Source organism: Pseudochaenichthys georgianus, chromosome 20 (genome assembly GCF_902827115.2).
Source record: "Pseudochaenichthys georgianus chromosome 20, fPseGeo1.2, whole genome shotgun sequence".
NCBI lineage: Eukaryota > Metazoa > Chordata > Actinopteri > Perciformes > Channichthyidae > Pseudochaenichthys > Pseudochaenichthys georgianus.
The window spans coordinates 15,416,320-15,437,309 of record NC_047522.1 but is presented as its reverse complement, the minus strand read 5'-3'; the positions used below and the strand labels follow the sequence as shown (position 1 = coordinate 15,437,309).

The following is a 20,990-nucleotide window of genomic DNA, read 5'->3' as shown; positions in this document are numbered from 1 at the left end:
ACATGTTCAATACATTTACTAAACTAAACTAAACTAATATGAGCAGCATTTGGGTAAAAAAGGTAGTTAAATCAAATTTGATTGGATCGTAGGTCTAGATTTTACAAGCACAACTTATTAATCAAATTGTAAGAAAAGGAGAATAACAACACTCTTTCAAAAATGTAAATGAACAGGCCAAAAGAAAGTCTGTTTTTATATTATTGACCGAGTTTGCTAGTCATCCTCACATTGGAAAAAGATACATTTATGCAACAGTTTAAGATGAGTATAACATATTCTAACATTGTACATGAAGGAACAAAGAGTGATGTTTCTATAAAAAACTCAAGGCACAACAACGAATGCAAATCAAGCAATTAACATACGTTGACAGAATAAGAATATTTTTTCTTTTTTAATTCTCTGTCTTGAAACTGTCACTTATACATGAGTGTTGATAAACCCAAGTTAATCTATCTTGTTGCTGTTTTATAGTTTTAATTGGCACAATTTTAGCTCCATAGCTTCGAAACTCACTGTTTAATCAACTCACTGTCATAGCAATAATACAAGACCAATGAATGTGTTTTATATTAGGGTTAATGAGGAGACAAGTACAATGAAACATGTAAAAGTGGACACAGAGAAACATAGAACAACTTAACATGTATCGGATTCAGGATTAAAGAAAAAGATAGTAATACAAAACTGTCAGAAAAACTGTTAGATTGAACAAAACCCTAATTTAAACTATACATAATGTGTGGATGATCGTTCTGTACTGTCAAAGCCTAATGTTCAATAATAAACTTTTCGCTTAACGTGATTTGACTTTAACATATTCTCATCCGACAGTTTTAATATTCTATATCTATAATAACGGTCATTTAGATTATGTTTCAGGATTGTTTTTTCCTTATGGCTTAAGAGTGATATGTCCACCTCGAGTAAATGAGGTGAAGTAGAGTTGACTCATCCTTTATGTACCACTATGGCCCTGATAACAAGTACATGTTAACATCCGGGAGACTGTGGAGGACAAACAACATCACAAGTGATTTTGCATACTCTGTGTCATGACAGGTCATTTAAAAAATGTGACCATATCAGGAACAGCATGCCCTCTCTTCTTGAATGTCAAAACACAGACGGTGGCCCTCCTATCACTCTCAGAAATAGTGGTCATACAGTGGATGCATTACCATCCCCTCCATGCTCCAACTGGCCTCTAATAAGTGCTGGATTGTTCACGGAGAATGGGGAGGAAAAAGGCGACAGGGTGAATAGATAGAAATCCATTTGTAAGTCTGCGCTGTGACTATTTGCATGGTGATGAAGGCTTTGAGTGTTCTGCAGGCTCCCAGACAATAGAGCCTGTGTTTGTTCTTCCCCAGCAAGTTTGAGAAGGGCAGAAAAGGGGAGAGAAGAAGAAGAAGAAGAGGAAGAAGAGGAGGGGAGGTCTTCAGCGCAGGGGATTACGCATTGTGAGAACCACGCACATTCGCTCCTGCTATTGTGGTGACTGAATTGCTTTCCAGTACCAGGGCATTTAGTCAAGCAGATTGTGTTTCTTCAGACCCCTGCGATGATCTCCTTGGCAAGTAACTCTGGGGCCGGCAGCATCACACGAACAGGTGGGTGTAGGTGGTGCGTGCTATACATCTTTTACAGATCATGTTTTGTCAGAAGATATTTACATGTCATTTAATACATTATCTATGAAAGGATGTTTCTAGCAATTCAAAGAGTAAAAAAGGCTTTAAACATAAAAGTAACAGCAGGAAGGCTGAAATCTATAATTCATGAAAGAGTCCTGGGAATTATTTGTGTTTGTCACAGCAGGAGATCAGAATATTTCTTGTGATTACTTCTGGCTTGCTGGTGGTAACCTTATAATATTTGACGAGGATGTTTTAAGTGGTTAGGAAATAACTTGGAAGCCTTTTAGTGAAGTGTACCAAAGTGATTTTCCAGAGTTGACTATTTGAGGCCTCTGCATGAGTTATCCACTTGTTTATCCTACTCGATGTACTGGCCTATAGTGCATAGCGACAATACACACGCCTTTAGTGCATTCCACCTTTGAGTGAAAACATTTGACCCAGATTATTCAACATTTGGCGAGGTTCAATAATGATTTCTGTGACCTTTCCTTAAGGTGACCATTTCTCACATGCTTTCATTGAAATATACGGAGCCCTGGAGGGTTCATAGAGAGAAAAATAAATAAAACGTGGCCACACTTTAGTAACTCGTGCGCATGAGTTACTAAAGCGTGCGCACGAGTTACTAAAGCGTGCGCACGAGTTACTAAAGCGTGCGCACGAGTTAATAAAGCGTGCGCACGAGTTAATAAAGCGTGCGATCTCCATCCAGCGGTTCTAATGAAGAGAAACGCAGTGAAGTAAACAGTAAAAGGCACCGCTCTTTGCAGCTGGTGCTGCTCTTCTCAGATTCTGCTGAATTACACGTTACTGCCTCCAGCGCCCTGTACGACGAAGCCAGTTCAACAGACCCTGGATATGTTTGATTTACCCGGCTTAATTAACCCTAAAAAACGCGATGTCGCTAAGCGGTCCTACGAAGCTGGTTATTAACTCAGCAAATCAACCAGGGTTTCTCTGCCCGGTTGAGAGTGCGTTCACGTGAAAGGGACGGGGTTACCAACATTTGACCAATCACAAACATGGAGACGCGTGCTGACAGCGCAGCGTCATACTTCATGAATGAATAGTGTAAATAGCAAATCCTGCTTCGTGGTACAGGCCACTGGTGCCACAGAGATTTCATAAAGTGAAGGATGTTTTCCTTCTATAAAACAGCTGTGGGCAGCAGCAGATTCTGTGAGTCACGGACAGGAATCCCTCCATTTAAATAAAACGAGGCCATGCTTTATTAACTCGTGCGCACGCTTTATTAACTCGTGCACACGCTTTATTAACTCGTGCCCACGCTTTATTAACTTGTGCGAACGAGAAAGTAAAACGTGGCCACGTTTATTTATTTTTCTCTCAATGAACCCTCCAGGGCTCCGTAGAAATACCCCGTCTGTCCAAAATACTAGTAAACGTACTCAAGGGCGGTAAACATTAACCAACAAATACCCCATTTGTAACTAAAGAACATCGTGAGTTTATAAAGTACAAAACCTTGGCCAAACACTGTAATGTGTGGGAACTGTCAACATGATGCTGCACTATATATCCTCAACCATAGGCCCATAGATATAAGGACTGAAAAGATTTAGACATTGCAGTTTGGTTCTGCCTTTCGAAAAATACATGAAAATATGATTGTCTGCTCTCTATGGTGTCCTCGTCTGATATTCCTCAAAACTTTTTATTCTAAAACTCTTTTTTATCACCATAATTAAGTCTTTATAGATAATTGCCTGTAGTTTAAATTTGTCCTTTTTTTGTTAACATCAGTTTAATTGTTTTTAATGGCGAAAAAATGAATAATAGGATGGAGTCCCATTGCAGAGGAAATTCGTGACCCTTTGCTAAACGATAATGATTTCCACTTGTGCACATAATAAAATCAGACAAATTACTTCCTACGGAGAACATGATGGCTTGACATTCCCCCGTTGCTTTAGCACAGTCTTTGAACTCAGTTTAGGTCCTGATTTTCACTGTTATTGTTTTACGAAGCTGAACAGTAAACAACAGGTCCCATGATAGGCTCCCAAATGACCAATTAAGGACATATTGTCTTGGGAGGGTGCTTTTAAAGAAGCGAGGCTTAACAGATGGATAAGTCTTCAAGATTGCGAAAAGTCTATATTTAGATCCACTGACACGGTTTAAGCTTTACAGATTTTAATTTATTTCTCATAATGCATCAAAAACTACCCAACTATTGCTCACATAAAGTTAGCATTACTTAGCAGTTAGTGTCGGGAGTGCATTTGATGTATATTTATGTTTCATCCACAATGTCAAGTAGAGACTTCTTCTTCTTTATTACTGCGTTTCGACATCTTTAACAGCATCCTGGAACAAAACAGAGCGACACTTTATTAGCTGGAACACATCACCATATAGGAATATATGTGGCCGTCTCAGCACATCTGGTGCTTAACATTGTGAGACTCATTGTCATTCTGTCATGTGGCGTACTGTACATACAGGCTACAGGAGGTCTGCTGGAAATGGGAGCAAGGCCTATTGAGCTAATGAATGGCTGTCATCCGCAGGCCACTCAGCATGTCATGTTCAAATGAACATTTATTTTGAAAGGAGAACATTGACCTTAGAGTTTAACAGCGATTTAACATATTTTTAGTTTCCTTGACATTTCTCAGACCGTATACACCTGACAATGACATCTGATGGATTTATAAAGGCTGTATGTGTCTATTTAATATTCACCACATATATTATCAAACACTAACAAGATAGCTGTATATATATATGTGTGTATATATATATATGTATATAGGTATATATATATGTATATACAGGTATATGTTTTACTTGCTCCCTAAACCCTATGCTATTGACAGACCTGGACATGTGAGCTCACCCTTTTTCTTGGCATAGCCATTCTTTCTGCAGAATTTCATAATTTTTTCTACCAAAGCTCATCTTGTTAAATGTGCACCGAAACATCTGTTGACCTGTGCACTATTCCAGCCACATCCTTAAAGGCTGAAGAAGTTTTAAACAGACTCCTTGGCATATTGGCAGATGAGCAGTTGCTCCGAGTAACATCATCAAGGGCTGTTGTCTAGTTTTGGCTCAATGCGTTCAGTTTGGGCGCGTACTTGGCAGACCTAACAGCTCACGACTCATTGGTTACTAATTGGACTGTCAGTCCTCAATGCTCAGAGATATGAATACGGCCCAGAAAGACATACATAAGCACAAACAAGTACTCTTGTTTGCATTCTGTATGGGAATTGTATATCATTATAAAAGCCTGCATCCGTAATTGATTTTACAAACTCATTACAAATGGGTCTTGACAGCTAATTTAGTTTTACAAGATTAAACATGAACATTATGGGCTGTAAAAGCAATAATACTGCAACTACTGTAACTGCTCGGAAAACATTGCAATATACTCTATATTCTACATGTCCACTGGGACTACCCATGCTTAAAATGCATGCGCATGTGTTCCCTTGCATCACTTTGAATACAACTTCCACATAGTGAGACCCTGTAGGTTACGCACAGTGTAAATGATATTAAAATGTTATAGAATAATGGCTGATGTGATTCCTGGCCCTTTTCATCTGATCCCACGGATTGCTGATGTACAGTATGGGTTGCTGCATGACAAGAGAGTGGCATTCAAGGGTTCATAGTATGTTCAAATAATTGATGTCAGTTTTCAAAGCAAACTGTTAAAAGTCAGAAAGGATAGGTTTGAAACTAAACTAATGATAGTCTACACCTGCAGAGAGGGAACAATGAATTACTCTTAAGTAGAGAAAGGAAGTGCTCGACGACAGTAACCTTGTGAACGTAAAGATGCCAAAGTTGTGATGGCATATTGTTGTCTCTTTGACAGTGACATGATTATTGTTGCTTGTAGAAAAGAACAATAATTGAGTGTCAGTCTAAATAAAAGGAGTTTAATGAATTTGTTGAAGTTAAACTCTGGTAACTTTGTCAGTGCAAGATATTGTATTCCTTGTTGCCCTGACTAATTTTCTGTCTTGTCTGACTTTCGTTGTCCTTACACTCTTGACCCTGATGGAGATTATAATTGATGCATCGATTCGAGTCAGAGTTTGTCAGAGCCATGTGTCTCTGTTTTCCATGTCTGGGGAGACATTGATCTAATTACAAGTCTTCATTAGTTAGCTGCAGAGCGCAGTGTCATGTTTAAGGAATGATGTGCAGGGCTTGCTCCCCCCAATGAAAAACAATACAGGGCCTTGTTTGAATTCAAAACAGCAGCCGCCCATGCTGCCTGCAGGATGCAAGACAAAAAAGAAAAGAAAATGGCAGACAAAGGGTTTGTTTTTCTTGTGTAAGATGTGATTCTGACTAAGACTTTCTTGCTTGAATTTGCTATATATTTGAGTTGTTCTGGTGCAACGGTTTTGACATGACTATAGTTACAAATAAAACATTTAATTAAAACAGTTTGCAATTAAACTCCACAGCCCTGGCTCAGAGGAATTACATACTTTCACTCATAATTATATATACGTGGATTCTTTTAGCACGCACTAATGTTTTTAAAGAATATACCTGACAATGTTCAGGTATATTATAGTTTAGGTATAAATACAGTTTGTATTTACAACAGTGTCACTTGCAATGGAAGAAGTGGCAAACATTTATGTAGCTAATGTTTACTATTTCAACCATTTATAAGATGAGATTGATATATTAACATGTAATTATTACTTTTAGCTCACACATGTCAACATATTATCAAAAACAATCACAGCAGTAAGACTTGTTTTTATGACTAATATAAAATCACCTTTTTCATTTATTGCTTATTAACTCTATATATTGAAAGTGAGATTTACCTTTCATAGACTTAATATTGAATTCTAATTTCTCATAGATAAACCAAGCCTTTAAATTAAGACTTGTCATTATGTACTGATACAGGTGTGAATTTGAACACTTGATATCTGGATTATACTCTACAGAGCTAAAGATTTCAATTTCCTCTTTTGCAATCTCTGCGCACTGCTGGACATTTCTCAAAGCAACCGTTAATTCAATTGTTAACTTTTATTTCAGAGATATGAGCCTGCACATGAACCACATCCTAACGAGATGGGATACAGCACTGCCGGGATCATGAAATACTGTGCTGTTGAGTGAAGTATTGGCAACAGCGGACCAGTGAAACCTCTTCTGTCCATTAACCATGCAGTGGAAGGAAATGCACGGATGGACAGTAAAAATGAGCATGCCGAGTGTTTTGGCCGTGGTAACGGTCTTTTCCATTATTCCTGGTGGGGTGCTGAGCGATACGAGAAGTACTCAGGGTCTGGAAGCCCAACAAATAGCCCAAGGGTCCACTCATCTGCACCGTCGCCTGAAGAGAGGCTGGATCTGGAAACAGCTGTTTGTCCCCGAGGAAGATCCAACTCCTCGTGTTATTGGCCAGGTACCACCACAGATTGAATGTCCTCCATGTCCTTGACACGCTATTTCCTTTAGTAAATGCATGTTTCTCGTTATAATTTTTTTTTAAAAAAAGCTTTCATCATCTCTTTTTATAGCTCAAATCTGACTATGACCGTGGTGAGTTTTCCATCAAGTACATATTATCAGGAGATGGTGCCGGAGAAGCGTTTGAGATAGATGAGTATTCTGGTGAGATACGGACACTGAAGAAGCTCGACAGAGAGGAAAAGGCCTTCTATGTCCTTCAGGCCCAGGCAATAAACAGGAGGTCCAATGAACCGGTGGAACCCCAATCAGAGTTCATCATCACGGTGCAGGACATCAACGACAATGTCCCTCAGTTCCAGAACGAACCGTATGTGTCCAGCATCCCTGAGATGTGTCTAATTGGTAAGCTTTTAATGGGCAAACAAACTGATAGCTCATGAAATACCCATCAACCACTGTTGTTTTCTCCTGTTATGCAAACGTGCATGCTTACCTGCATTACTAACACCCTACACCTAAACCCTATATGTGCTGAGCAGACAGATATTAGTATCATATCTGTAAATATAGCAATTATAGCAGAATTTAGTAGCCTCTAGAGCTCACTTATTACCACACAATATCTCATCAACCAATAAGATGCTGCTCCAAAACATATACCCCAAAATTAGGAATTACCATATACGACTTGTTTGAATTTGTACCTTAGGGTTAGGGTTAGATATAACCTGTTAATTAGTAAATGTTTAAGGTGCTACAAGGTGACTATAGTTACTTATGTATGTATACAGCTGCTTCTCCACCAGTTTGTAAAGCAAGCTCCAACTTTGTATTTACCACAGAGGTGTGAGAGTGCTGTTGATCTTCTCATGAATCTCTTTGTTGAAAATGAATAAGCATATTTTTGTATATGTATCCTTTAAAGCAGTCTCTTTAAAAAAACATCAGAGATACTAGAATAGGCCTATTAATAGCATGATTACATGTTTCATGGTTGGTCTGATGTTTCAAAGAGTTATGTGTTTAGAATATTATTCGTACAAACAACCGTTTTCTTTTTTTTCCTTTTACAAATAAAAGCAAATCATTTTCTATCAAGCAGATAAAACAACTTATCAGCTTTATTATTTATAAGGATATTCTTTTAAAAATGAATTGTCTTAACTTAAATCTTAAGGAAAAAAGGTGATATGAATGTCTGTCATCTGTCCCTATTCAGGAAGTTAAAAGTATTCCATTCTGAACCCTATCTTGGATGCCTTTATGGATATATTTCTTAAATAACGTTATTATAACCACTGCCCTTTCATACCAAAACATTACCATTTCAATTTATATGTAATCTGCTTTCGCGGGGTAATATCTCACCCGTAATAAATCATAATGCATGTGACTTCGGAAAGAGAAAGAGAGAGGGGAAGGTTGGTCTGCAGGCAACTGAAAATAAGAAAGGCTGTGTTAAAGGAGGCAAGAGAGAGTGCTTTCTGGAGGAAAAGAATGAGATGGAGAGAAAAGGAGTAGCAGGTGGATAGTGAGAGAGATGTCGCTATAGGGCTTAAGAGGTTGTCACACACACACACCTGCACAGCCTTACTGAGCTGTGCAAGACCAATGCTCCCCCCCCACAGGCCCCTCCCTAACCCCATTTTCAATAGCCCTCCTCTAACCCTACCTCAACCTCACCCCCCTCCCTCCTTCCATTTGCACTGCTCCCCCCCTGAGCCAGACAGACAGACCCCGCGGGACTGTGGCATAATCACTTTATTTCCCCGTCGACTGGAACTGCTGCCTGAGCTAACTCTGACTGTGTGATCCGTTCCCCCCCACCCCCACAGGGACCACAGTGGCCCAGGTGACAGCCACAGATGCTGACGATCCCATGTTCGGAAACAACGCCAAGCTCATCTACTCCGTCCTGCAAGGGGAACCCTACTTCTCAGTGGAACCAAAGACGGGTAACACTTGTTGTTAAGTATAAGATAAGACAAGATAAGATGGACCTTTATTCATCGCCGTGGAAATTCAGTAGTTTAAACAGCAACAGGGTAAGATTGAAAAACAGGACAGCACAGATTCACACATACATTTGAGCTACTTTCTTGAAATACAATTGGCGAAAGTTTGAGGATTTAGAAGTCAGTAACACTCTTCCCACACACATTGTTGACCTTGACTGAGAAGGGTTGGGGGAGGGCATTATTGACGTAAAACAAAAAAATTACTTGCAAATTAATGCAATCTGTGAAAGGTCAAACCTGACTTCTTTAGGGAAACAACTGATGTCATTGAGGAGTGGGCAGCAGTCGATACTATTCTAGTGTATGGCTTCAGCTGACCAGTAAGGAAAGGGCTGGAGATATTCTATATTCTTCTCATTGTCAATACATGCGATTAAGTGATCCAAAAAGTATTGTGTGTGTTACCAAAGCCTACTATATGTTATTTCTCTGTTTCATAAAGCCCCTTTGTTGTTGAAATGCTAATAAAACACAGCAGCCACAGTGCCATGTTCCTTCATCGCAGAGAACATTGGCTCTTTGCAGTCCTGATAATGTAACACACTGACTACACCACATGTAGTCTGCTTGTGAAAATATTCTCCTCCAGTGCAGCCCTCATTTTCGATTGCGTATTTAACCGGGCTCAATCGTTTTTTTAGCCCATTTTGTTATTGAATGAATGAACTTACAACAGATAGACATGAATGTATTGAAAGACACACTGACATATTGTTAGCAATGATCCCTCCTCGAAGAAAATAAACATAAACACCTGCTTTATCCTTCAAACAGTTATGTTTATTGGCATTGTTAAATCGCCAGATGGCTTAAATTACAGTGTAGGTTGGTTTACAGTACAAGAAGAGGAGACAATCTATTCATCCCTGAGGGGGAATGAAAAGTTTTCATTCTGTTGGTATTTTTACATATTACACATTGATAAACGTGACCTACACACATGTAATGATGAGGAGATAGGGCTAGGGTTATTGTGATTGAGGCCTTCTATGGCAGGCGCCCAGAACAGCGCGACTGATTAGACATTGCGGTTGGTAATTGGCTTCTGGAAAGTTAATTTGAAAGGATGATTAGAGGAATAAGTGGTTAAAGTTATGACTTGCAAAGCAAAATTAGCATTTACATTTTCCAATTTCTTTTACCCGTCCCCTGCAGCCTCCACTTTCGCCAGACAGAAGAATCATTAGTCATCTTAAAGCCATCTTGTATTTCTATGGATCGATCCAATGTGTAAACTTAACATTTATGATGGTAAAGTGCTCTCGTAGAATGATTGAGACAAAGTTGATTTTGTAAAGAAAACACACCAACAGATACATTTTTAATTCTGTCTTTTGTTGACGCTATATTTGTCCTTCTCCTCACCTACAGGGATTATTGTAACATCTTGGCCAAACATGGACCGCGAGGCCAGAGAGCAGTACCTGGTGGTGGTGCAGGTGAAGGATATGCTTGGCCTCAGCGGCGGTTACTCCTCCTCCACCACCGTCACAGTAAGCCTGACTGATGTCAACGACAATGGACCTACTTTCCAACACCGTGAGTCACAATATGAGTCACAGAGATGCAAACACCAGGCCACACACACTCTGGGAATCAATGAAAGAGCACAAAGCGTTGCAGACTGCGAGGACATATTTAATATTATACCTAAGAGGCATTTATTTGATCACACTTCTCCGGTTCGGGTGGGTGGTTTGCACTGCCGGCGCTGCATTCCGCTGTACACATCTTGTTATTCAGCTGGCAGCCAGAATTAAAAGGAGACAGTCGAAGAATGAGATCGAGCGAACGAGACGGAGATGGGGATTTTCATCTGCGGGTGCACGTGTAGATGCGTCGCCCACTGGATGAATTTAATCATTCACACATGAAAGGACATTTGTCATGACCTTTAGAAACAAACCTAGCATTCTCAGTGATAAACCCCACTTGGGAAGAAATCAATTCTTTAGAAAGGAGAATGATACCTTAAACTATTAATGTCACATTTACATTCAGAGCAGGTGCTTTCCTATGTATTCAATGTTGAGTCAAAAGGCCCTATTAATATTGTATGACCTCACTTCAGTTTTGAACCCTGTTTTGTAACATAATTGGTAATTATTATCAGCAGAGATAACATTTTGTCGGGAGCAGCTGGTTCCTTTCGAGTTCCTCCCAATTGTGGCTGCCATCCAAACAGAGTCATTTCAAGACAGAATCACATTTTCTCATCTTCTTATTAGAGTTAGGTTTATATGGAATTGCCACAATTTATCTGTGACTAGCACAAATTGATGCTCACCACAATGTCCTCCCTTCTTATCACTGTACACACTAGGAACCTCTCCTTACTAGCCATTAACAACTCACTGTCAAGTTCAGTTGGCAAAGCCTTAGTAAAGAAACTTTTAATTTGTTGTTTTCCCCCCAAAATGTGAGTTGTCATTCTGTACTGCAACAGTACCAATTTGGTATCTTTGGGATTCTGTATTCCTTTTGATAACATATTCCAACATTCTCTGTGTAATGGTGTCAATAGTGTGCTTAAAATATCCTTGTTTTTTCAGACCTGTACACTTTTGCCGTACCTGAAAATGCAGCTGAAGGCACCACAGTTGGCAGGGTTATGGCGTATGATGGAGACAGTGGCATCAATGCTAAGATGACCTACAGTCTGGAGGATGACCTGGAGGAAAGCTCCACTTTTATCATCAAAACAGACCCAGCCACGCAGGAGGGATTGATACTGCTAGCCAAGGTGAATGCATACAGTGTCTAATATACGAGTTTAGCATATTTTTCTTTTAATCTTATGTTTCATAGTGTGGGTGGGCACAGAGGCCATGAGGTGCTGAAACATTATTTGTAGAAAATAACTAATTTTTTAATCTCCGGCATTTAGAATCTAATTAACATCACTGACACCAATGCGAACACAATTTCAAAAATCATTACACCTGATAGAGGGCATGGCAGCACATGCTGGCTCTATGCACTCACACATACAGTACAGCTGGCAGACACAACAACAGCAGCATCAAAGCCAACAAGACGCAACAGTGTAACAGCCTGGCACAGGGACCCAGCCACCCCACACTGTCGTACACCTGGCAGCAGCAGCAACAGCAATATCCACTTCTCTCCAAGTCACAAACGTAGCAGCACAATAAACTACAGGCTTCAAAACGAGAACAGAGAAAGTGAAGAGCTTACTTTGGATGATAGCATTGAAATTAGCCAATTTTCAATCAATGACTCATAATAGTGATTACTTTTTTTGACATGTTTTGTTCTGTAGGGTGACAAAGGTCTTCTATCTGAAGATTAACAAAATATCCACCCATTAGGACAGCTAAAGCTATCTAATTAATAAGTCATGTATTTGTTCAATATGCATGTAACCCGGAAATGTGCTGTGATGAGCAGATTTAAAAAAAAAAGGCTGAAGAAATGTTGAGGACTATTACTTTAGTAAAAGTATGGAAATACTCTATAAAAGACATGCCTTGAAAACCTTTATTTCAATAAAAGCACATACATATTAGCAAAATAATAAATTAAAGGACCCTGTATGCAGAATGGCTGTACACTTATTATATTTCTGGATTATAATAATTGATGCATTATAGTTTTATAATTGTAATGTTGCAGCTGTCAAAAGTGGGGCAAATTTGAATTGCTTGATATACTTCTAGGAAGCTTAATATATGATTATAGCTCATAAATTATTAGTTTACTTATATTTCGTGTACAAATCGAAATCTACATAATAACCTTGTGAAGCTGAACCTATCAAATGATGATCAGTATACGGTGCAATATCTGCCCCAAAATGTAGAAGAAGAAAGAAACATGGGTTTACTCAAGTAAACGGCAGGAACCATAACATTGTGCGATGTACTTAAGTTAATGTAAAAGGACCTATGCTTCATACTTTTTTCATAACAACAGTATGCTTCTCTTTTATAGCACATGAGATTTCAATTTAGTTGCCGTGATAATGAAATAAAAAAAGACATTATTGACTCTCTGAATCACTTTGGGAACCCAATAATGGTTTGCATGCTGTTTTCTTATTACTGGCATAATAATGGTAATCAAAAACCCAACAATAGTTAAGTGCGTTCTCACAGCTTGTAGCTTATTGACACTGGCTAAACAATGTTAGCATGTCGCCTGAGTCGTGTCCTGCTCCCACGGGCATAATCATCTGTTTAAGTACAAGTTGGCAAAGCATATCGGAAAAGCTGTTACTCTTTGTGCTTGCTTTATGATCAAGAACATTGTGTTTTCTGCTTTTAAAATCTGCGGTAATATAATGAACCTTTTTAAAAGCTGTTTTTCTTTTCTTCACAGCCTTTGGACTATGAAACTAAAAGACGTTTTGTCATGGCCGCAGAGGCAGTCAATGACCATGTGGACACTCGTTTTCTGGATCTAGAGGAGTTCAGGGACAGAACAACGCTCAAGATTATTGTGGAAGATGTGGACGAGCCGCCTGTCTTTCTCTCCGTGGTGTACGAGTGGAAGGTTCCTGAAAATGCAGCTGTGGGAACTGTGGTTGGCAGTGTTAGTGCCAGAGACACTGACACAGTCAACAACCCCATCAGGTACAGGAATGTGAACCGTCTAAACCAGAAAGAATGGGATCTGCCACCCAAGTATGGTAATGGCAAGGTAGATAGACTGGTGGGGGCGGAACGTCCCCAGACAGCTCCCTCCACAGGGTGAAATATCATTCCATTTCAAATAGTGTTACTGGCTCGGTGCATCCATTTTACCCTTGATCTCTGGATACCTTGTACATGGTCATATTTATCTCATATTACTTTAATAGGAAATGAGCCCTGCTGAATAAATCATACCGATTTTATTTATTTATTTATTTTTACACCTCACAGGTTTTTCTATCTATTGCCTTGGTATTATCACAAAGTGACGTGGCTAGGACGTGGGAATTTAATAAAGCACCGTACGAGGTGGCATATGGAATTGAGATTTGCAGTAATTTGCAAGTGGGGCACATTGCAGAGGAGACGGCAGCAGCACCGGTGCCTGTAGTCCATCTGAGCTGAGCTTAAGAATGGCAGGTGCTGCATATCATCCTCAGCCTAGCGTCTATTAATGTCCCTTCGGAGACAATGTTTCATTGATTAATACATTATAGCTGACATTTTAGGGGCTTCCATAGCTCTACTAAATATGATTAAGTTTGCTTTGGTCAAATTAGCTTATTTTTCAAAGTTGTTATCACAGAAATGAGTCATTACTTATTATGTTTTCACTCCTGGTTACCCTTACTCACCATGGTGTTATAATCACTTATAATAATGGGTGGTAAAGGTATGATAGGATGAAAGATTTCCTTCGTTAACAATTCAGTTGTCTTCGCCCGTGGATGATACATTTATGTTTTTTAAAAGTCGTTTTTTATCCACTATCAGAGAACAAGTCACTGCAGCTGCACCACCTGTAACATTATTTAATTGAAGAAAGACTGCAGAACATTTCTCTACAGATTTGTCCTTCTGTTTTTAAATCCTATTTCCTCACAAGGTCAGGTTTTTATTTATTGTCTTAAAAAATATACAAAATGGTGTGTTCGCCCACTGTGTGAGATGCTTTGATTCATGTTGTCTCTGTTGTCACTAGCTTGTGTGTGTGCTCTCTGTGTTGGATATCTGTCAACAGATACAAACAATTGAGCAGTTTGCCTAATTAATCTCCCTGTGGTATCACAATGTTTTGTTTGCCCAGAGAACGACCTTGCCTGCTAATGTGTGCATCTGTCTTTTTTCTTCCAGATATTCAATTGACAAACGGAGAGATAACACAAAAGCTTTCAAAGTAGACCCAAACAATGGAACTATAATTGTCGCTAAAGCATTAGACCGAGAGACTGCAAACTGGCACAACATCACGGTCGAAGCCAAGGAAACAAGTAAGGAGAATTTCATGTATTGTACAATGGCCTGTTGTTAATATGGCCAACCCTGGCACCCTGGCACCCTTTATCCAAATAGTTCACAGAACTGTGTTAAGACGAACATAAACAATGTCTAGAGCACCGATTCCCAACCTGACGTAATATCTTGAGAAACTACAGTTAGATCAAAGAAAAAATCATTCGGCTGATACCCCGGAACAATAACTTTCACAAATGAGAATATATGGAAACTAAGCAGGCAAGAGAGATCTTAATTGTAAACTAAAGGAACAATAACATGGTTGACACTGTGGTTGTTACACATTATGTACTTTTCAAGCAGTTTCAGGAATTAAGAAATGGTTGAATTTGTAACGGAACCCGACTGTTTTTAATGAATTAACTTAATGTATTTTTGTTATATGGCATGTTTGTGCCTCCGGCAAAAGACTGGTCTGACATAGTTGGCTTAAACTGTACATAAGCGGTATGCTCAAAGTAGCTAAAGGTTTTTCATAAATATGTTGATTTGTACTCCATAAACCCTGCACTGTGTATTGGCTTTAATATGTAGAAATGCTGATTGCTGCTTGAAATAAACATTTATTGAAATCAAGGTAAAAACAAGTGATATCAATTAAAAGATACTACAAAAAGTTGGGAACCACTGATGTAGAGTAATGCAAACCCTAACATTACTGTACCAGGATTGACTATTTTTGAACAATGGTTTGCTGTATAGTCTGTCTTAGTTTGGAGAAAGCAGTGAAAAGTGAATGCCCATTGATTTTGCTCCACAGTCATATTTAAAGAAGCAGAAACATTTATCAGTCTGAAGTATTATTTTGACAGAGCTTTTACAAAGCATTTATGATACATGCACCCAGTGGACTTCAGCAAATGTCTATCTTCACTACTGCAGCGCAGAGCCATTTATCCTCCTCTGTGGTGGTGTTCATCAAAGTGCTGGACATAAACGACAATGTGCCAAGGCTTGCAAGAGATTACCAGCCGTATATCTGCGAGGGAACACAGGCGGGAGAAGTATGTATATTATGATGCACTGATGTTCATGATTTATTATATTATAGCTGTGTGGAATTGAGAATGTCCATGAAATGGACAGTAAAGGTTCTCATATTGCAACATATTGTATTACATCAATGTAGTATTTTGGATTCAAAAGGAGCCATTTTGCAATTGTACAGCACTATACCATGTTGCATTCATAACACTGTCATCTGCTGACTGAGATTCTGAGAAATATATTACAATGGTATGCATACAGGAAATTCCACTTGTTCTTTCTCAGTAATGTGTCTTTGTGTCTCGCAGCTCATTCAGCTGCTCAGTGCTGTTGATCCGGACGACCCTGTGGAGGGACACCATTTCTACTTCTCTATGGTCCCCGAGAAACACATCAACCCAAACTTCACCATCAGAGACAATCAAGGTTATTATTAACAATGGTGGAAGAAGTATCCTGATAGTATGAGTAAAACTAGCATTAAAGTGAATGCAGAAGTAAAGCAAAAGAAATATCAGCTTTGAAATACATTCAGTTCCCACAATACTCATTATGTAGAATGAGCCATTACAGTATATCATTTTATTCACAAATTATTCATAACATCATATCATTTATGTTCCAGCTGTAGAGTACAGGTTAAGCTTATGCCCACTGTTTCGAGTCTTTCTGACTATCTTATCCTGAGCATGAAATAAAATAGTTTCATTATACACCATTATGCACCAGGAAATGTTCTCCTCCAAATAATGGACATTTTTACATTTTGGGGCTTTAACCTGAGGGACAAAAGAAAACTAAAAATATAACACCTAATGACACCTTACTTAAAAGTCCCATTTGATGACTGGGAGAATGATAGTGGGCTGTGGCTAAACCACCACCTGTATGAGCAGTGGAAACTGTGGGACAAAGGCAGGATAAGGGCTCCTTTTCATAATCACAATCATTTTTATAACACTAGTGTTTCTTCCACATTTTGGAATGAAATCCTTCAGTAGGTTTATTCCCTTTTTGTGGCTGACACATTCCTCAAGTAAGTACATTGAAAGTGTCTGCTTTGAAGTCAGTAGCCAGTCAACCCTTTCTCAAAGTTTATAATAAAATGGGAACACAAAGCAAGCAGAAAATATGATTCAAGTTTTCAACAGTGGGATGTTTGAATGTGCAAATGAGTGGGGATGTACTGTTTGCAGGTGCAGTGTATGGGTGATTGCCTAACAACACATCAGTCCAATCAGCATCCAGGGAATTAATAATGGATCACATATATTATAAAACACATTTCCAAATTTCACAGGTCATATTTGACTCTGAAAAGTAATTGTTAGGTGCCTTGATGAAGTCTTATGGGGACTCTGAAGTATACTTTACAAATGTACTTTTGTACACACTGAAAATGAGATTTGACAAGGTGCTCCAGACTTTCTGAGAGCTCGGATTGAATTTTAAATCACATTACGTGTGTCAGTTGAATTCCCCCACAATATCAGCACTCACGGTGGAAGTGCTACTCATGTTTTTTTTAAAGAAATTGAAAAGTGCACCTCTCTACATTTCATTTTTAGACAATACAGCCGGCATCGTGGCACGCAGGAGTTCTTTTACGCGTAAGGATCGAACCCAGTACCTCCTGCCTGTTGTGGTGACTGACAGTGGATCTCCAGCTCTCTCCAGCACCAACACTTTAACCATCAGTGTATGCAACTGCCAGCCTGCCGGCCATTGTCCCACAGGGGGGGTGGAGGCCCTCGCCCTGTCTATGGGGGTCAGCCTGCAAACCTTGTTAGGAATTGTGGTCTGCTTTATCACACTTATAGGTAAGAAAGCAGGGTCTTATCTTGTATTCACATTCAAGCCTTGTCAAGTTTATCAAACTAAGGTATACTAAGGATGTGTGAAAATGTGCACTCTGTAGATAGACAGATAGATACAAAGTAAAGATATAAAGATGGAAGTATAGATGTAACAAACACACACATACAGACATTCGTAGATAGATACATCTGTGATATTGTCTTGTAAAAAAGTCATTCTCTTTCAGCGAATCTGTTGAGCTAGAGCAGCTCCAACTCACAACATTTTGGCAAGTATGTAAACGTGTGTTAAACAGCAGGATTTTTTCATTAACACGTTTGCACTTTCCTTTGAATTCCTTTTTTTTAAAACTCACCAGCGTGCCTTTAACACACTTATAAAATGCTGAAAGCTTGCAGAGCGATGATGTCAGGTAATGAGCATATTGGTTGCAATACGTCAGTAGCAATGCCACCATGGGACATTGATGGGTTTGCATAGTGAAGAGCTTTATTATGACCTCGGCTGCTGTGTGTCCTCCCTTGGCCCATCACATGAAATATTAATGACAATACCTGCTATGCTAACATTCTGTCGGATGAGAACAATACACGGTGAAAACACGGCAGAATTATATAAACTCTTTTAGCATTCTGTGCCACATGGAGCAAATACAAGAAGTCTTCCTGTTGTGCGTGAGCTGAAATTAAAAAAGATAATTCATAACTTAATTTACGTTCAAATTGAATTTTACATCAGAAAAACAAATCTGTCTGCTATTATTTCCTTTGCACAAGTACATTCTAAAGCTCCATCAGGCACTTAACACGCGTTTTTGTATCACTAAGCTCATGCCCTGGTGTATGTTGGTAATGAGCTCTTGCTCTGTCGTGTCTGCAGTGCTGTCAATTCTAATGCTGGTGGTGAGGAGGCACAGGCGGAAGCAGCAGGAGAAACTGGAGGTGGAGGGGAAAGAGCTGGAGCTGCCTGAGACGGTGTCGCAGAAGGTGCTGTATTACGGAGAAACGGGGGGTGTAGGAGCCGACCTCAACTTCTGCCAGCCTGCGGTCCCGCTGCGCCGCCACCCCAGGAGGAGGGAGAGGAGGCTGCGGAGGGAGGACGTCAGGGCCAGCATACGCATGTCCCTCAGAGAATCCCACCTCATTGGGCCGGACGACGACGTCTTCAGGCAGTTTATTCTGGACAGGCTGACAGAGGCTGATCTCGATCCTTACGTCCCCCCATTCGACTGCCTAAGAACCTATGCTTATGAGGGGTCGGGGTCTCCCACAGGGTCCCTGAGCTCGCTGGACTCTACAACGGAGCTTGAACCTGAGCAACCTGTTAGTAATCCCAGAACCTCCACAGTAAGACTCACCCCTTGGTATTGGGGAGGAGAGGAAGACACCATCTTCTGAGGGTCTCTTCTTCTACTCTTTCAATGGTTGTTTCTCGAATCTTTGCCACGATGGACAAGTTCACTTCACTTCCAATGAGCGATCAGCCATGACTAAAAGTTGCATTTAAAGGAAAGGCCCAGCATTATGAATAATTCCTTGTCGAGAGTTGTACCTGATTCATTAATGTGCGCTGAATATAAATCAAAAGCAGCCTGTCAGCTTAGCTTAGCTTAGCTTAGCATGAAGACTGGACTCTTTTCAGAGGCTTTAGTTGTGCTATGCCACTTTCATCATATAATGTCTCCTTTCTACGGTCTTCTGTTGCTCTGTTAGGCTAACTGGAGCCTGGTTGTAGCTTTATATTTATCATACCGATATGAAAAAAGTATTTAATTCTCGTGTTGTTTCACGCTAGAAAGCATAGCGTATTACATACAATGACAAGCCATATCCTCTTAGATGAAATCAATCCATAATGATTACATTATGTACGCATCAATTCTGTGTACAACTCTTTGAACATTGAGAGCATTTATGACTTTGTATGGCTAATATGAATGTTGATGTTAGACTTTGTCTTAGTGCCTTCAAATCTAAGAGCAAGGGGTTTATTCTACACTCACTTCTATGCAACAATCAAATCCATCTTCGTCCTACATCGTAAGCCATTTGTATAAATGCTAAAACAACCTGTATTCTCCTGACAAGCGACCTCTTGTAGTTGTGCAAATAAGGACTATCCTCTCTAAATTGCAAAGGTAGGATTAACATGCCGACATGTTGCGTGTTCGTTGCATTTTCCCTCAACTCCAGAAACTGCAGTTTGCATCCAGTGATCTACCAAACATGTAATGTAACTCTTCCCCAAACCTTTAAGCTGCATTATTTTTATTTTATTTTATTTAGTCCGCTTAGGGACAGTGGAACAAGCTGGAAACACAGTATTATCACATTATTAATTTGTGGCTGTTAAAGAGTAAAACAATGGAATTCATGCTTTAATTATTATAAATATTACAGTGTAATGATATTACACTCATTGTATAATACCTACAGTATTACTGATCAGTCAAATACATGTTTATGGTACTACTAGGTCACTTCTTATCTAGTTTTATATTTGGTATTTTGGCTCATAACAATTTGTTCTGTACATTATGTGTATTTTTGTATTTACCCCTACGAAATGATATTATTTAATGCATATTCTTTGGTTATGTGAATGGCAACATTATTTTCAAATGGAGATTTTGATTCCTGATTCGCGTTTTCTTACAGAAATTAAATGTTACTTACAGAAGACTATCCATTATATATGAACTGTTTAACATGGATTATGCTGTATGATATGACTTTCCTTTTTGTGAAGTCACGGGAGAGCAGATCACACGACTTGTGTAAGCCAATCAGCAGCGGAGAGAGATCACATGGGTGATTGGCAGCAACACTTCAGCAAAGTAAGAGAAGATTTGAAATGTATAAAGAGAGTCTTATACAAGAGCACTTTAAAGATAATTATAATAATATACAGTGCTGCGCTCTCTTCTTCCTTCATGGTAATTTAGCCTACAGTATTATTGGAAAACAGTACATGAGCGCGTTATTGTGTGGGTGGCTGCTCGTGGGGTGACTCGAGGTAATTACAAGGGGCTCAGGTCCAGCCTCCTTCACCTTCTCATCTACTAATTGGGCTGTTTGCTGTCTGCGAAGACCAGAGAGCATACCGTTCTCACTGAAGGAGGAACTGTATACAAAGAC

At 39.4% G+C, this 20,990-nt stretch overlaps 1 protein-coding gene across 1 annotated transcript; it reads left to right on the top strand.

The window, feature by feature from the left end:
• The first annotated feature begins 1,441 nt into the window (after nt 1-1,441).
• cdh19 (cadherin 19, type 2) lies at nt 1,442-20,658 on the top strand. Its single transcript, XM_034109271.1, has 12 exons — nt 1,442-1,616; nt 6,699-7,071; nt 7,187-7,481; nt 8,915-9,034; nt 10,469-10,636; nt 11,650-11,840; nt 13,439-13,692; nt 14,887-15,023; nt 15,931-16,052; nt 16,344-16,461; nt 17,604-17,855; nt 18,733-20,658. The coding sequence occupies exons 2-12, from the start codon at nt 6,829-6,831 to the stop codon at nt 19,248-19,250; spliced, it is 2,418 nt and encodes an 805-aa protein (XP_033965162.1). The 5' UTR covers nt 1,442-1,616; nt 6,699-6,828; the 3' UTR covers nt 19,251-20,658.
• Nucleotides 20,659-20,990: the final 332 nt, after the last annotated feature.

Bases quoted from the DNA above. Each gene is read 5' to 3' on its own strand.
- cdh19 (XM_034109271.1), top strand. From the start codon at position 6,829: ATGCAGTGGAAGGAAATGCACGGATGGACAGTAAAAATGAGCATGCCG. The intron at 13,693-14,886 runs GTACAGGAATGT...TTTTTCTTCCAG, and splicing joins ACAGTCAACAACCCCATCAG to ATATTCAATTGACAAACGGA. The intron at 17,856-18,732 runs GTAAGAAAGCAG...TCGTGTCTGCAG, and splicing joins CTGCTTTATCACACTTATAG to TGCTGTCAATTCTAATGCTG.